The 18,040-nt window shown below is 50.2% G+C and overlaps 1 protein-coding gene across 1 annotated transcript in view; it reads right to left on the reverse strand.

Moving 5' to 3' along the window:
- The window catches only part of EXD1 (exonuclease 3'-5' domain containing 1), a gene marked incomplete at its 5' end in the record, with an annotated part of 442,032 nt that overhangs the window by 341,826 nt on the left and 82,166 nt on the right, over positions 1-18,040 (reverse strand). The window contains one exon of the mRNA XM_082242816.1: positions 16,568-16,631. Coding sequence (XP_082098942.1) covers positions 16,568-16,631 — 64 coding nt within the window. The remainder of the gene's footprint in view (positions 1-16,567; positions 16,632-18,040) is intronic.

Raw genomic sequence — 18,040 nt, forward strand, 5'->3', positions numbered from 1 at the left:
TGTCAGTATCCTTATACATCGCTCTCTGCCCTTCACGCTGCTGGATCTCCATCTTGACCCTGAGGGCCGATACGTGGTTCTACATGCTATGTGTGATCGCCTTGAACTTGTGATAGCTGGTCTTTATGTGCCGCCACCGGCGGCTATGTCCGTCCTGCATAAGCTTCGGAGTGTGGTTGCTGGCTATCCTACCCCTATAATGTGATCTTTGCGGGTGATTTCAATATGACTCCAGAGCCGGCTATGGACCGGCTGGGTGGTGACCAGGTGTCTGACTCGGCCCTGGCCCGCTGGGTGGAGGCCCTGGGGCTGGGGGATGCGTGGCGTTGGAAGCATCCCATTCTACGACAATATACCTGCCACTCGGCCTCACATGCCTCATTTTCGCGCATAGATGTAGTCTATGTTGGCTCGTCTCTATTGTCGCGGGTGGAGGAGGCTACCATCCTGCCCGGGGCATCTCTGACCACGCTCCGGTGCTGGTGAGTTTTATGACAGATACGGCTGCGGGCCAGGGGCTGTGGAGACTGTCTAGGTTTTGGGTCACGGATGAGCGGGTGGTGCCGCCGGTATCCTCTGAGCTGCAAGCCTACTGGGGTCACAATGATGGCACGACCTCACCGGCCATGATATGGGATGCGTTTAAGGCGTTCGCCAGGGGACGTTACCAGTACACAATAGCTAAGGTTCGAAAGGACTCACGGGCCCGCCTCTCCTTGGCGGAGTCCACGGCGGCATCCCTCGAGGCGAACTACCTGGCCTCGTGGGATGGTGGGGTCTATGCTGACATGCAGGCGGCCTATAGGGAAGTGGCACTGATCCACGCAGAGTCCTGCCGTAGATTTCTCCTCTCCCAGTCCCAACGAGTGTTTGAGCAGGGGGAGAGATCAGGTCGATTGTTGGCGTGGTTGGCGTCGGAGCGCTCGGGGACGGTGGGCATTGCCAATATTAGAGCGGGAGACGGGACCCTACTGTCGGATCCGGGTTTAATTAACTCTCGGTTTGCGGAATACTATGCTCAGCTATACGAGTCCAAGGTAACTTATTCCCCTTCTGAACTGTCAATATACTTGGAAAGTATAGATTTTCCGTCACTCACTCCCGCCAAGGCCCGGCTCCTTGACGCCCCCATCTCCCTGAAGGAGGTTCGCAAGGCTATCAAGTCTCTCCCTGTGGGCAAGACACCTGGGCCTGACGGGCTCCCCACGGAATTCTACAAGACGAATCTGGAGATGGTTGCCTCCCGCCTCCACGAGACGTTCCGTGACACACTCGAGGCGGGTGCTCTGCCGCCCTCTATGTCGGAGGCTGTTGTGGTTGTCCTGCCTAAGCTCGGGAAGGATCCCGAATTGAGCGCCTCTTACCGGCCTATTTCACTTTTGAATGTGGATGCAAAAATCCTTACTAAAATATTGGCCAATCGCCTTAACTCAGTGATTCTATCTCTGGTGCACGGCGACCAAACTGGCTTTATGCCGGGTAAGGGCATGGACATAAACATTCGCCGCCTGCATACTAACCTGGCACATGGGGTGGCCGGCGGTTCCCGGGGGGCAGTGGCCTCTCTTGATGCCGAGAAGGCTTTTGATTCAGTAGAGTGGGAATACCTGTGGCAGGTGATGTCCCGCTTTGGTATTGGACAGCGCTTCATTGCCTGGGTTCGCCTTCTCTATGAGGCCCCTGTCGCCCGGGTCCGCACTAATGGCCTCCTCTCCCCAACTTTTCGGTTATACAGGGGCACCAGGCAGGGTTGCCCGCTCTCCCCGGGCCTCTTTGCCTTGGCCATTGAGCCTCTCGCCATTTTGCTGCGGACGTCAGACGAGGTGGGGGGATTGGGAGTTGGCCCAGTGGAGGAGCGGATCTCTTTATATGCTGATGACACTCTGTTATACTTGAATGACACCACTGATTCTCTGGTGGCGGCCTTGAGTATAATTGATCGCCATGGCGGATACTCTGGGGTGAGGATCAACTGGTCCAAATCGAGCCTGCTCCCTATTGATGCTACAACGCTTCCTCCCTCGCCCCCTGTGGCCCCGCTGGAAGGGGTTTCTCAGTTCCGCTATTTGGGAGTCATCGTGAAACTGGATCTCTTTTGCTACCTAACGGATAATCTGGAGCCGCTGTTTCGGCAGCTGGTCGCTAAGTGCCAGGTTTGGCGGACGCTCCCCCTGACCCCTGTGGGTCGCATCAACTTATTGAAAATGACCTTTCTCCCCAAGTTTTTGTATGTTTTTAGAAATACCCCCGTGCCCATACCGGCGTCTTTTTTTCGTCGCCTGGATAGTGTTGTCTCTTCCTTCGTCTGGGCGGGGTCGGTTCCGCGTATTTCGCAACGGAAATTGCAGTTGCCCTTATCCTCCGGGGGACTGGCCCTACCATGCTTTCGGAAATATTACTGGGCTGCGGTACTGGTCTCCGTTCGTTGGTGGTTCGCTCAATCCAGGTCCTATCCGGCGGTCAATCTTGAGGCGGCGATTTTAGGCTCCTATGCGGCGTTGACTAACCTGGTGTACAGGGGGGCTGGGGCTGCCCCTCAGGTGACGCTTCCTATGCAGACAGTGGTGCGAGTGTGGGACCAAATGCTGGGAGCCACGGGGGAGGCTGGCACGATATCGCCCTACACTCCTCTGTGGGGCAATCCCAGGTTGCCTCATTTTCGCTCCATTCCTGATCCGGCGGTGTGGGCGAGGTATGGAGTGACTATGATACAACATATCATGCCCTCGGGTTCCCTGCTGACCTTTCAGGCCCTGCGAGACACATTCCATCTCCCGTCCCGGATGCTGTTTCGGTTTCTACAACTTAGACACGCGGTGCTGCACTTGCTCTCTTTGGATCGTTTGCTATCATTTTTTGTACATGATGTATCCATACCTTGTTGGCACTGTTAATTTATAACTTGTTTATATCAATAAAACGTTTCTGTTAAAAAAAAAAAATAAAGGACTCCTCAAAGGGGTAGTGTCTAGCAATCCGCTTAGGCACCCCAGGAGGATGCTTTGGGCGGTCTCATTCTTTTTTGACCATGTCGTCAAAATATGCGGGAAAGGGGAAAACCTTTGCCGCTCTGGATGGCTTGTGAGTGCCAAACGTAACCTGCGCCTCAGTCGCAGCTGTGTTCTCCATTTTTAGGGTCTCACGCACGGAAACAACCAGTGTGTTCACCAGCGCTTTTTCTTGCGCGGTGGCGGAGGGAGAGGTTGTCATCCTATCAGAGGAGATAGGGCGCGAGGCCGTAGATCCGGCAGGGAGTCTGCGGTGGTTGAATCAGATTCAGAATCTGATACATCAGATGAGGCAGGGGTAGGTGGAGGGCATTTTTTGGCACCTTGCCCCTTACAGGCTACCTCCACCCGGGACAAAAAAGATTCCAAGACCACCGACAGTGCATATATGGATAGCTGGGATCTGGTGGGCCCTGCGGCCTCCTTGAGGGGGTCAGGTGGGGAAGAAAGTTCCGCAGGGTCCCTGTTTCACCAGGGGAACCCCTCCCAAAAAAAAAAAATATATATATATATATATATATATATATATATATATATATATATATTTTTTTTTTTTAAAGAACGTCCCACCGTGCTATAGCGCCCCCAAGAGGTAAGACAGAACGCACTGAAGACACCCAGCAAAGAGAGAGAGACACCCCCCCAGACTCACCACCCGCACCAGAGATGCACCAGGAAGGCCCAGAAAATCTGTACAGCACATGTCTGCAGCGATCTCGATCAGCAGAGAAAAATCTGAGTGTCAGTACCAGGGTATAGGGAGGGGATCCACCACCAAAAACGCCTATAGGGACTCCAAGAACATGGCCGCCAGTGATTTTCAATGGGAATCCACCGTAAAATGGCCGCCGGGCGTACCAACATGGCCGCCGATCTGTCTCAGCACATAGGCTACAAGAAAATGGCGGTCCCACGCGGCCTGCAGAGCTTCTAGGGACCCTCCAGCCTCCTGGACGGATCGACAGGAAAGGGGCCCTGGAAGAGACAGGTGAATCCCCCCTTCACAATCGATCATCCGGTCCCCTGCGGCGCCCACCCCCACCATCGGCCTTATGCCCGGTCCCAAGGCCCAGGGAGTAGCTTCAAGCGTCCCATAGCCCCAGTAGTGAGGGGGGGGGGGGGAGAGGGGGGATAGGTAAGAGGGTGGTGCTTGACAGGACAGAGGGGAACCTGGGGGTGTGAGGGTCCGACCGTCCTAAGGAGGGGCCCACGTCCACCCCAAAACACGCCACAGGGAGAGGGGGAACATTTTACTTACCGTACCTTGAACAGGTAGGCGCCATTTCCTGACAGAACCCCTCTCCGCCGAAGTGGGGGGGGGGGGTAGTGTTGGCCAATAGGAATGCTGAGACTCGGGCCTAGACCCGGTTGTATTCGACCTGGCGAGACGTGTAACTCGCAGTGCCAGTCTCCGTCCGGTGGGAGTATGTCGCAGCCGACCTGGCGTGGAGCACTCGCTGGCTGGCTTGGGTGACCACTGGATCTATATATCCAGCCCGTCGCCCAGATCCGACTTAGTTGCTTGTAGATCTCGCAGAAAAAGAATCCGGTGATAAAAACTATCTAGAAAAAAAAAACTTTTGCCAGGACCAGAGATCCCAGCAAAGGAACTAGGTCCTCACTCCTGACTGGGCAGATTAAAACTGACATCCTGTAGCAGGGAGAGAGGGTATACCCCCCCTGGGACTGCCCATAGGCGTAGCCAGAAACATTTTTCTGCCTAGTGTCCTACTCCTGTAGGGAGCAATATAACCCTACTGTTATGAAGAACAGAGACTGCGTCCGTCAATGAACAATAGCGAAAGATGAATCCCACTTCTCAGAACCACAGGGCATAATCACTCCTTGCATGGGAGAAGTTTGCTAGCTACAGATTCCTCTGCTAAAACTGCAAAATAAAGGAACCCCTCGTATAACTACTCACAGATGGACAATGATAATGAGGTACTAGTGTGGGAGAGTGGGATCCTCCACCCAGAAGTCTGGTCAGGACCAAACATGTAACAAGATATTGGAGAGCACACCCTAAACACACATTTCTAAGGTTGGCGCTGCTATAAAGACCAATATACAAATTGAACCCTAGAGAATAGCGCACACACTCACAAACAAAAAAGTTGCTTTCAAATCTTGCAAAGCTACTTAAAAACACTAGTGGTGGGCTTAAGCACGATATGGCCATATAGTGTGATTAAATAAATCCCCATATTTACCTAATAAGAGCAGGTGTTTTTAAGTAGACTTCCAAGATTTGAAAGCAACTTTTTATGTGTGTGTGTGCGCTATTCTCTATGGTTCAAAGGAGGAAAACCTTAGTCACCTTGGACAGCCAGTAGGGTGACTCGCGTCTGTGGCGGCCAAATTAACCTCAGAATCTGAGGAGACAGAGGATGCAGGTGAGGGAGGGGGGATGCTTTTTGCTAGGCCTATGTTGAAGGGCCATATCAACCTTTGACACCAGTGACTGTAGGACTGCCGTCATGGCTGCCAGAGCAGACCGAGACCCAGGGGGTCCCGCAGCTTCTGAGAGTGGGTCAGGTGGTGACACATGCTCCAGGAACTCCATGGTTAACCCGGGGCAAAATCTGGAGGGAAAAAAATTTAAAAAAATCGCAATAAGAATACCCCCACCAGTGGCACCACAGGTCCCAGCGCACCAATGGCGCTGCTATAGCAGAAAGAGGGAGCTGCACACCCACAGGGACTCACCACCACCGACTCAAGGAGGGACACAGGGCGCCAAGCTATTTGCCGTGTGGCGATCAGAGAAGAAGAGGAAACGCAGTCACTGCCCCTAGAGACCCACCGCTGCATCACTGCTCCACAGGCTATAAGAAAATAACTCCACTCCATTGGGAAACTACCAAAACATGGCCGCCGGACTACACAAACAAGGCCACCGATCTCAATAGCAGCCATCCGCAGAAAAATGGTGGCGCCCGCGCAACTCCCGGGACCCCCAGATGCCCCCTCAGGTACATGTAGCCAGCAAGGGGGGCTATAACAGGGACCCCCACTGGGACATTTTCCCCAGAAAAATGCTAAATTAAGCCGCTGGGGGTGGGCTATCTCCCCACTCCAGCCCCATCACCATTTAACAGCCTAACACCTAAAGATAGCCTGTCAACCCCGGGGGGGGACTAAGGGGGGTTGGCGAGGGTGTTTGTGCAGGGGGACCTCACTAGTGATGGGTGCACCATTTGGGAAGGAAGGATACATGGGGGGGGGCCTACCAACCCCGGGAGGAACCCACGTCCTACCTGAGAATTCACCAGAGGAGAGGGGGGGACACTATTCACCACACCTTGGAACTGAGCGGGCACCACTCCGGGCAGACCACTGCACCAATGTGGGTGCTGCGGGCCAGAGGTACGCTGTGACACAGGTCGTGACCAGGACTATGCGTCCTCCCGAGAAGTTTAACTCGCCTGCCAGTCCCCATCCAGTGGGGCTATGTAGCAGCCGACCTAGCGCTGGAGCTGGCCGTTAATTGTAGTTGCTCACTGTAACAGACTTGATTGTAGTTCAGAAAACACAGGAAAAAAAAATTCAGTTTAAAAAGGAATAAATGCCAGGACCAGATTCCAGCAAGGAACTGGGTCCTTACTCCTGACTAAGCATAAAAAAAACTGAAGTCCTATAGCAGGAAGTAGGAGTATACCCACTAGGAATACTCTACAGGCATAGTTAATTATTTTCCGCCTAGTATCCTACTCCTGTAGGGGGCAGCATAACCCAAGGGTCAAAGAAGATAAGGAGCTGTGTCCGTCAATAATCGAAAGAGAAAACTATCTTTTGGCACCACTAAAGGATCCCCTCAAGGCTCAGGGTACCTATCAGCAGAGAGAGAGAGATAACAGCGGACTTCAAAGACTCACCCTACCGGCCGGAGGAGCGCAGAGAATTCAAACCCAGCATCATCATGGACGCTATCCCTGTTCATATGTTCCGGGCACAGGAAGAGGAAACGAAGGAGGAAGAGGAGGAGCTTCAGCATCCCCACAAGGATTGAGTTGTTTCCAGCATCTTCCAGACAAAGGGAAAATGGCCCCTGTGACATCAGACTACACAAACATGACCGCCAACCGGAGACCAGCGAGACTAGGGAAAAATGGCCATCAGCTACTTAAGCATTCTGCCAGGATCCTTCCTGCACCCTCTGCAACGCTGCACCCTCTGCAAGGGGACCCCCCTCCGAAGGTAGCACACACCTTAAAGGGAGACTCTGCTGTGCACTCTGCACTGGGACTCCCCTGCAACCCCCCTTACAGAGTGGGGATAGCAGGGGGAGACACAAGGGGTATCTGATGCATTCTCTGCCCTGGGACCCCCACCAGACTCTAGGTCCAGACAGGGGGGAATGGGAGTGGGGGAAGCTCAGCTCAGTAAGGGATTCAAGGATGGGAGAAAGGAACCTGCAGGCAGGTCCGATTGTCCCTGGAGGTTAACCGTGTCCACCCCAAAGAAAACCACCAAAAAGGGGAGAGGGAGGGACTGTACTTACCCTTCCATGGTGCGGGTAACGCTCCAGACAGAACTCGCCACCGAACTAGGGGAGCTGTCGGCCAAGGAGCCGCTGCGACTCAGACCCCAGCCCAGTCATTTGCGACCCTGCAAGATGTTTAACTCGAGGGCCAGTCTCTGTCCGTGAGGCTATGTCGCGGCCGACCTAGCCCATAGCTGCGGTCTGCACACGCTCACTGGCTGGGCTGGGGGGACCACTGGATCTAGATTATCCAGCCAGTCACCCAGCCAGGCAGTTGATTGTAGATCTCCCCAGACAAAAACCAAAGAAGATGTAAGGAAGGAGAAAACATTGCTAGGACCAGAGATCCCAGCCAGGACCATAGGTCCATACTCCTGACTAGATAGATTAAAACTGATTACCTAGAGCAGAGAGGGGGGTTATATACCAGCTAAAGATGGCCCATGGACATAGCCAGGTGTTTTTTGTTCTGCCTACTCCTGGAGGAGGCAATATAGCCCACTACTTAGGATTCATGGAGCGCTGTGTCAATGAAACGAAAGAGAAAATAGCAGTTCCGTGTTCTAATGAGAAAAGTTGCAGTGCCCGCATCCCTTTTAAAAGTAAAGCCCCGTACACACGTAGCGATTGTCGGCCGAACGATCGGCCGTCTTTTGTCCGGTGCTGTCCTGTCGGTTGAAAAGTGCTAAAAAGACTGCACACAAATTTTGTCAGCCAACAACAGCCGACTGCAGAAGTGATGTCATGTGATGGTTAACTTTCCGTGTGTTTTTTCTTCTCTAAGCATGCCCAGTCTTGCTCATCTGCTGTTTGTCGGCCTGCACACCAGATTCTGTTCGGCCTAAAAGTCGCAGACGGTTGTCGGAAGCATCATACTAACAAGCCGACAATCGGCCGATCGGACGTTGGCCGAATATTTACGGCCGATAATCGCTACGTGTGTGCGGGCCTTAAGTTTGGAGAGTATCTTACCAAAATACCAGAACCGGAAGCAGTGTGGGAGGAGCAAACAACTGCGAGCAGAGCAGCGAGGAGAGCTGTGTGGAGGAGAGCCGGGTGACACGTGTGGGGGAGCCGCACTGGGTCACCAGAAGCCGGCGCGGGTGCAGGGGACCGGGACAGAGAGCGGCGGCTGCGGGACCGGGACAGAGAGCGGCGGCTGCGCTGCGGGACCGGGACAGAGAGCGGCGGGACCGGGTCAGAGAGGGACCAGGACTGAAAGCTGCGGCGGTGGACGGCGGAGCGGCAGCTGCGGCGGAGGACGGACACCGCACAGTACTGAGGAGGTGAGTGTTCCCAGAAGCAGGGGAGGAGGAGCAGCGGCGACTGGTGAGTATCTGTGCAGCTGTGTGACGGTGCTTTTGGACCTGTGACTGACTGACAGACCTGTGACTGACTGACCACATAGGGATCTGTGACTGACTGACCTTGCTTGCGACCGTCAGCGACTGACCGACCGTCAGAGACTGACAGACTGCTCTGCGACTGACCGACGGTGCTCTGCGACTGAACGACGGTGCTCTGCGACTGACCGACAGTGCTCTGTGACTGACCGACAGTGCTCTGCGACTGACCGACGGTGCTCTGTGACTGACCGACCGTGAGTATTTTAGAGACTGCTGAGTATCTTAGCGACTGGTTAGCATCTTGCGAGGGTTAGCATCTTGCGACTGGTGAGTATCTGGTGAGTATTTGCGACTGGTGAGTATCTTGCGACTGGAGAGATTCTTTGTGATTGGGGAGTATCTTGCGACTGGTGAGATTCTTTGCGACTGGTAAGTATCCTTGCGACTGGTGAGTATCTGCGACTGGTGAGTATCTGCGACTGGTGAGTATCTGCGACTGGTAAGTATCTGCGACTGGTAAGTATCTTTGCGACTGGTGAGTATCTTTGCGACTGGTGAGTATCTTTGTGTCTGTTGCTATCTTTGCGACTGGTAAGTATCTTAGCGACTGGTTAGTTTATTAGTGACTGGTGAGTACCCCAGGTTTAGTACCAGGGGAGATAGAGGTAGTGTAGGTAAGGAAGAGCAGGTCGTAAACATTATCCCCATAGAGTAGTGGGTAATAATGTCCGACAGGATTGGGGATGCCACTCAGTGCACTTCTTGCGCCATGTATGAGTTTCTTGATGAACCAATCGAGGACGAATACTGCTGTGCAAGATGTGAGCAACTTGTTGCTCTGGAAGCCCACATCGTGGATCTAGAGAACACAGTGGCAAGACTGCGTCGCATCTACAACCTGGAAAGGAGCTTGGACATTACCCATCAGGCGCTGGCAGGGGCCAGCATAGAGGAGGGAGGAATGGAGGAGACGCAAGCAGCAGAGGCACGCAGCTGGGTGACTGTTAGGAATGTTAGTGGGAGGAGTGTCAGGGAGGCCAGTCCTGAGTTGGTACACCCTAACATATTTGCAGAGTTGCAGGTTGAGGGGGATATCAACTCAGGGGTGGCAGTGCTGGAGCATGCACCCTCCCCCAGCTGCCAGGGGAGGGACGGCTCCAGGAAGAAGGGGGGCCATAACTCAGGAAAGGTTAGAAAGGTTGTGGTAGTTGGGGACTCAATTATCAAGAGGACAGAGAGGGCAATCTGTAAAAAAGATCTCGTTAACCGAACAGTTTGTTGTTTACCGGGCGCCCGCGTTCGGCATATCGCAGATTTGGCAGACAGATTGTTGTGCGGGGCTGGGGAGGACCCAGCGGTCATGGTGCATGTGGGCACTAATGACAAAGTTAAAGGTAGGTGGAGGATCCTAAAGAACGATTTCAGGGACTTAGGTAATAGATTGAGGAAAAGGACCTCCAAGGTGGTTTTCTCTAAAATACTGCCTGTACCTCGAGCCACACAGGAGAGGCAGAAGGAGATTAGGGAACTTAACAAGTGGCTGAGGAACTGGTGTAGGAAGGAGGGGTTTGGGTTCCTGGAGAACTGGGCCGACTTCTACCGGCTCTTTAGTAAGGATGGGCTGCACCTTAATGGGGACGGTACAGCTCTTTTGGGGAGAAAGATGGCCACCAAGTTGGAGGAGCTTTTAAACTAGGAGACGGGGGGGAGGGCTCAGAAGTAGAGTCAGTTAGGAGGGAGCAAAGGACTGAAGACAGTTGTAGGGTCAGCAGCGACAGTAGGTCCACAACGTCAATCGGTAGGTCTGTGCGGGAGAACCGCAGACCAAACAGGAATAAACATAAGCACCAATCACATTTAACTTCCGTAAAACTAAGAGGGGTATTTGCTAATGCCAGGAGCCTAGCCAATAAAATGGATGAGTTGGAAATGTTAGTACATGAGGAGGACATAGACCTAGTGGGAATAACGGAGACTTGGTTCGACCCCTCACATGACTGGCTGGCAAATATCCAAGGGTATTCAGTGTACCGGAAGGACAGGGTAGGAAAAAGAGGAGGAGGAGTATGTCTTTACGTCAAGAATAATGTAAAGGTGATTGAGAGGAGTGACATTACGGAAGGGATATGTATGGAGTTAGAATCCGTATGGGTAGAACTCCATAGGGAAGGAGAAAAGGGAAAAGTAATTGTGGGGGTTTGCTATAGGCCACCTAAACAAGGGGAGGAGGTAGAGCAGGAATTTTTAGCACTTTTGGGTAAAGTGGCAAAGCTAGGATCAGTCATCATATTGGGGGACTTCAATTATCCCGACATTGACTGGGGAGAGGGGACTACACACTCACATAAGGGCCGTCTATTCACGGAAACCTTACAGGATAATTACATGTCACAGTTGGTGGATTCTCCTACTAGAGAAAACGCAATCCTGGATCTATTGATCACTAATGACCCAGACCTAATCTCGGAGGTAGGGGTCCAGGACAACCTGGGCTCTAGCGATCACAGGATGATCACATTTAGCGTAAATAACAATATAGCAAGGCAAGTGGGGAACATAAGAACCCTTAACTTCAGAAGGGCAGACTTTCCAAAATTGTACTCGTTGATGGAAAGGGAAAACTGGGACCGAACCCTGGGATCCCTGACCACAGAGGAAAAATGGGAATGCTTTAGGAACATATTAAGCAAAGGCATCTTGCTGTGCATTCCTATGGGAAATAAATTTAGAAGAGACAAAGCCAAACCTGGCTGGCTAAACCGTAGCGTTAAAAAATTTATTAGGGGAAAAAAATTGGCCTTCAGGAAATATAAATCAGAGGGCACAGTATTGGCTTTCGACCAATACAAGGAGGCAAATAGGAAGTGTAAACACGAAATCAGGATGGCTAAAATAGACTTTGAGAGACAAATAGCGGAGGATAGTAAAAATAAACCAAAGAAATTCTTTAAGTATATCAACAGCAAAAAAACTAGGGCAGAGCATATTGAACACATAATTAACGATGATGGGAGGATGGTTACAGAGGACACTGAAAAAGCAACCGTGCTGAATGCTTTTTTCTCGTCAGTCTTTACACAGGAAACGGAGGGGTAGTAATACACAGGACTTGCCACTATGGCTAACAGAGGGTGAAATCAGGGAAAGGCTGGATAAACTTAACACAAACAAATCACCAGGCCCGGATGGCGTACACCCGAGAGTACTCAAGGAACTCAGTAAGGTTATATCCAGACCATTGTTCCTGATCTTTGCGGACAGTATTAGGACAGGAGATGTACCAGGGGAGTGGAGGAAAGCAAACGTGATTCCGATATTCAAAAAGGGTCAGAGGCATATACCGGGAAATTATAGGCCTGTCAGTCTGACATCAGTAGTATGTAAACTTCTGGAGGGGATGATAAGGGACTATATCGTAGAGTTTGCTAAGGACAACAGCATCATCAGTAGTAACCAGCATGGGTTTACAAATGGGCGTTCTTGTCAAACCAATCTCTTAACATTCTACGAGGAGGTGAGCTGTGAGCTAGATAGGGGCAGACCAGTGGATGTGGTGTACTTGGATTTTGCTAAGGCGTTTGATACAGTTCCCCATAAGCGCTTAATTTATAAGATAAGGTCTGCAGGTATCGACAGCAGGGTTTGCTCTTGGATACGGAACTGGCTAAAAGGGCGTGTCCAAAGGGTGGTAATAAACAGCGCATACTCAGACTGGTCTGAGGTAGTAAGCGGGGTCCCCCAAGGCTCAGTCCTAGGACCAACCTTGTTCAATTTATTCATAAACAGCATTGAGGTCGGGATCAGTAGTTCAATATCAGTTTTTGCAGATGACACAAAATTAGGCAGAGCAATAACAGCACAGCATGAAGCAGATGGCCTACAGAATGACCTGGACAAAATAACGGAGTGGGCAACGACATGGCAAATGAGGTTTAATGTGGAGAAATGTAAGGTTTTGCACTTGGGGACTAGAAACAAAAAAGCACAATACACGTTAGGAGGGGAACCCTTGGGAGAATCAAAAATGGAGAAGGATCTGGGAGTCTTGGTTGATGATAGACTAGGCAACAGCTTGCAATGTCAAGCGGCGGCTACCAAGGCTAGTAGAATATTAGCATGCATAAAGCAAGGGATGTTTTCCAGAGATAAGACTATAATCCTTCCACTTTATAAAACTCTGGTCCGACCTCATCTGGAGTATTCTGTCCAGTTCTGGTCACCAGTCCTCAGAAAGGATGTGTTGGAGCTGGAGAGGGTCCAGAGAAGGGCAACTAAACTAATTAGGGGATTGGAGGACCTTGATTATGAGGAGCGTCTGAAATCGCTTGATTTATTCTCCCTGGGGAAGAGACGCCTGAGGGGGGGACATGATAGCAATTTTTAAATATCTCAATGGGGATCTAAGCTTAGAAAAAAAGCTGTTCAGTCGAAGGGATTGCATGAGGACTCTGGGGCATACAATGCGATTAGAGGAGAAGCGTTTTAACCTCAGGCAACGTGGGGGGTTCTTTACTGTTAGGGCTACAAGATTGTGGAATTCTCTACCACAAGAGGTGGTTTCTGCAGGTAGTATGGTGGCTTTCAAAAGACTACTAGACGTACATCTCAAGGATGAGAACATTCAGGGGTATGCGAGATGATTACAGCCACACACACACCTACACAGGTTGAACTGGATGGACTATAGTCTTTATTCAACCTCACCTACTATGTAACTATGTAACTATGTAAAATTAAAGGTTTGCTTTAGAGGATGCCTAAAATATGACTGGTATCTTGTATCTGACTTCTGGAAAAATCAGTGAGCCAATCATGCAAGCATGACATTTCTGGTAAAGTTCATACACCCACCAAGTGTGTATAGAAGCCTACAGGCTGCCATATTGCATTGAACTTTACAGATAATTACAGCCCTGCAGATTTAAACAGTAAAGGTCATTTTTTTAAAATGGACATTCAATTACAATATGGCTTTTTTTTTTTTTTTTAACTACAAAAGTGTAGTTAGCCTCTAAAAGAGAAGTTGAGGTTCCCCCCCCCCTAAGAATTATACTTACCTAGGTGGATGCAGCATTGGTCCAATGCTGCATCTGTCCCAGGGCTGGTGCAAGGATTTTTGACACCCTAAGGCAAAACCTAATTTTGCCTCAAAATACCCCCCCAATCGGCCTTACCCCTGACTCCACCCTCTTTGCCCTGCCCATGTATACGGTGGACACTACAGAGACCTACCTGATTCCCACATTCACCTACCAGACCACTACGCTGACCTACCTAGCCGCTACACTGACCAATACACTGACCTCTCCAACGACTACACTGACCTCTCCAATGACTACACTGACCTCTCCAACTACTACACTGACCTCTCCAACCACTAAACAGACCACTAAACAGACCTCACACAAACCCCCCCCCCCCTCCCCTTCCCAATACAATGTACTTCAATGGATAATCCCCATCTCTCCATGGCTTCCAGGCTCCATCGCCGGGCTCCTCCAGCCAGTCTTCGGTATCCTCCGCTGGTTCAGGCACAGCCGCTGTATCTGCACTCCACCATGCACTGTCCCTCCTTTTCTGCCCCTCCCCTTCTGCCTTTCTCTGCACGAGAGAGTTCCTGGGGCAGGGGGATGGCCAATAGGCTGCTGCGGAGGAGTGCACCTCATATAGCAGGGGGATACAAAAGACCGTCGCAATACAGCCCACTCGGGCCGGCACGAAAAGGCCGTGTGAGTGGCGCCGCCGCGCTGGCCCAATGAGCAGCCTTGGGGTCCCAAAGATACTTGTGCCCCAGACCAGTCCACCCCTGCCAGCACCGCCTTTAACTATAGTGCGCTCTAGGCAAGAGCCTACCTCGCCTTTAGGTAGCGCTGGCCCTGATCTGTCCCCTGCTGGCTCTAAGACTGAGAACCGAGTGATCAAACACCGCTGAGTGCTCGGTTCCCAGAGCTTAGTGAGCTGGTGACTGTCAGTCATAGCCGTCTGCTCTGCCCCCCCCCCCCCTGCGCTCATTGGAGCGCTGGGCTGTGGAGGGGCAGGGAGTGATTGGCTCAGTCTCTGAGAGGCTAAGCCAGGTGCCAGTCCAGGGTTGTGGGCGGATCTCAACCACATTGTCGTGCTCTTTCCCCAACTGGGACCGCTGTCTGCTGAAAAAACGGGTCACAGGAGTGCATAACGGAATGCACTTCTGTGAGCCAGAGGAGAAGTACAGCCAAAAGGAGCTTTGGCTGCACTTCTCCATTAAGGACATATAGTGCTCTTACTTGGTACACTGCTTTAATTTAATATTCTGCTCAGTATTTTTATAGGCTAAAAGATGGGCAGAAAGTGATATTAACCACTTTACCACCGGAGGAATTTCCTGCTAAAAGACCAGGGGTTATTTTGCGATTTTTTACTGCGTGACTTTAACGGACAATCGCGCGGTCGTGCGACGCTGTACCTAAACGAATTTCACGTCCTTTTTTTCCCACAAACAGAGCTTTCTTTTGGTGGTATTTGATCACCTGTGCGATTTTTTGATCACGCGCTATAAACAAAAAAAGAGCGTAATTTTTGCAAAAACAACAATATTTTTCACTTTTTTTTATATGAAATTCCCCCAAAAAAAATGTAAAAATCAAAATTTTTTAAAATTTTCGGCCAATTTGTTTTACGCTACCTATGTTTGGTAAAAAAAATCGCAAAAAGCGTATTTTGATTGGTTTGCGCAAAAGTTATCGCGTTTACTAACAAAGGGAAAGATTTTTGTCATTTTTGGTGTTTTTTTTTTTAACGAGTAATGGCGGCGATCTGCGATTTTTTTTGCGGTACTGCGACATTGCGGCGGACAGATCGGACCCTTGACTGACATTTTTGACACTTTTGGGGGTACCAGTGACATTACTGCAGTAATCAGTGCTATATATATGCACTGTTACTGCAAAAATGACACTGGCAGGGAAGGGGTTAACAGTATTGGACAGGGAGGGGTTAAGTGTGTCCTAGGGGCGTGATTCTAACTGTGCAGGGACAGGTCTACTAGTGTAAAAACAAAGATCAACAGTTCTACATAGTAGAACTGTTTGATCTTCACTTTTACACAGGGAGAACTGACAGGTGGCTTGTTTACACAAGCCGCTCTGTCTTTCTCCCGCTGTAGCGGCGATCGTAGTGTGACCGGCGGACATCGGGTCCGCCAGTCACACTCCCGCACTCCTCCGTGAACGAGCCGAGGCGGGCGCGCGCCTCAGCGGGCGCGCGCCCGCCCGCTATTGGCTCTGGAAGGAGTGACAGGCGAGCGACGTAGACCTACGTCACTCTGCCTGGCCGGGGCCGACTGCCGCAGTAAATATACTGTGCGCAGTCGGCAAGCGGTTAATAAGAATTTTTTTTTTTTTTTTTTTATATATATTCCGTAAGTGTACCTGTTAAACTACAGAATTAAACAGACATACACTACCATATTCAGGATGCAGTGGCACTAACTACCTGAAATGCTTTAATGGAAAGACAAAACTCAAACCTGTGTGTGATCACCATGATTGTAAGCCACTCATGATATCTAGTGGAAATCTGAGAAGAGGCATTGTGCAAGTTTATATGCACATGGTGGCCAGAATATGCAAAAGGTATTCAACCACCAAGTGATTGCATTTAATAAATTACCAAAAAATTAACAACCCAGTAAAATCATAGCATTTAGTAACATAGTCAGATGCATTGGTATACATGTAGAATCACCTTACCCTTCTTCTGATGTTTCTCCTTCAACCTCTTGGCCAACACTTTTAGATTCTTCCACTGGTTCCACTGAGACAGCAGAAAACAGATATACATGAATAAGAAAAACGTAAATAAAATGTTACTAATCGTATATAATGACAAGTGGTATGAAAGCAGAATAGATAAATATTGCTTTTATAGCAATTTTGCCACAGATGCAATTGGGCATATTTACTGGGATGTATTAACTAAGGACTAGCTTTTCTAGCAGTTGTGGTTTTACCCCACCTTCTAACTGTAACCCAATAACCTACTTCTGACCCCATCTCCTCCCCTATACTGGCCCTAGTCAGCACCTGATGGTTAAAGCGGAGTTCCGGGCACAAAAAAGATTTTTTTTTTTTGTGCCCCTCCGCTAGGTATGCCGCACCTGAAAAGGAATTGGATAGTTATTTTTTTTTTTTTTGTTTACTCACCTTTTTATTGACGATCGTAAATACTCACCTATGACAGCTTCCTCCTCCAGCGCCGCGGCTCACCCCGTCACTTCCTGCCTCGCGATGATTCCTGGGAGCTAAACGTCATAGCTCCCAGGAATCAATGCGCCGCACCGGCCCCGCTCGTCATTTCCGGGCGACGCCGCATTCCCCTGCTAAACAGCTTCTGGGCATGCCCAGAAGCTGTTTAGGAATGCGGCGCTGCACCGGAAGTGACGAGAGGGGCCGGTGCAGCGCATTCTGGGACACGAAGACGCGGAAGAAGACGGAGAAGAGGACCGCGCCGGCTTCAGCTGCCCACAACAGAGATGGAAACGCTGTGGAAGAAAACTTCTAAGTAAGTATTTCTTCTAAAAGGGAAGTGCGAACCGGGACAGATCAGAGGCTAGCCATTGTGGAATGTGCTAGCCCTGACTGTCCCGGGGGTATGTTCAAAAAAAAAACGATTCTCTGCCCGGAACTCCGCTTTAAGGTCCAAAATCCTCTATAATTTGTTAACTATCTGCTGTGTTGCCTGATGATTCTTTAGAGCCAAGATCTGGGCTTCCAAACCACCAATTTGCTCACATCTTGAACAGCAGTATTTTCCCCTCTAACAGTTGAGCAGGGAATGCATACATAGCAAAAAGGTACACTGAACCACATTACCAGTGTGGGAAGACATGGTTAGGTTACCTCTAGCTTTATGGGAATAATTTAAACCCTACAATTTACAATGTTAGTTTACCTTATCCCATCATTTCCTGGGGAATGCCACCCCTTTTTTGTTTTAACTACATTCCTATTGTAGTGCTGTGGTTTAAAGAGCGCCTCACATAGCCCTCTCAAAGCGATCTCTACCTATTAAAACCATAACATAGCCCCCTTGCAGTATTCTAGATTCATTTCAAAGCTTTACCTTGCAATGCTGCTATTCCTTCTATTGAACTTGAGCCGGTTTGTTAAACTACACCCTTAGACCCATTATTGCACAGCTCAGAAATGTACTTGCACTGTTAG

This window comes from Pelophylax lessonae, assembly GCF_965119305.1.
Source record: "Pelophylax lessonae genome assembly, chromosome: 13".
Lineage (NCBI taxonomy): Eukaryota > Metazoa > Chordata > Amphibia > Anura > Ranidae > Pelophylax > Pelophylax lessonae.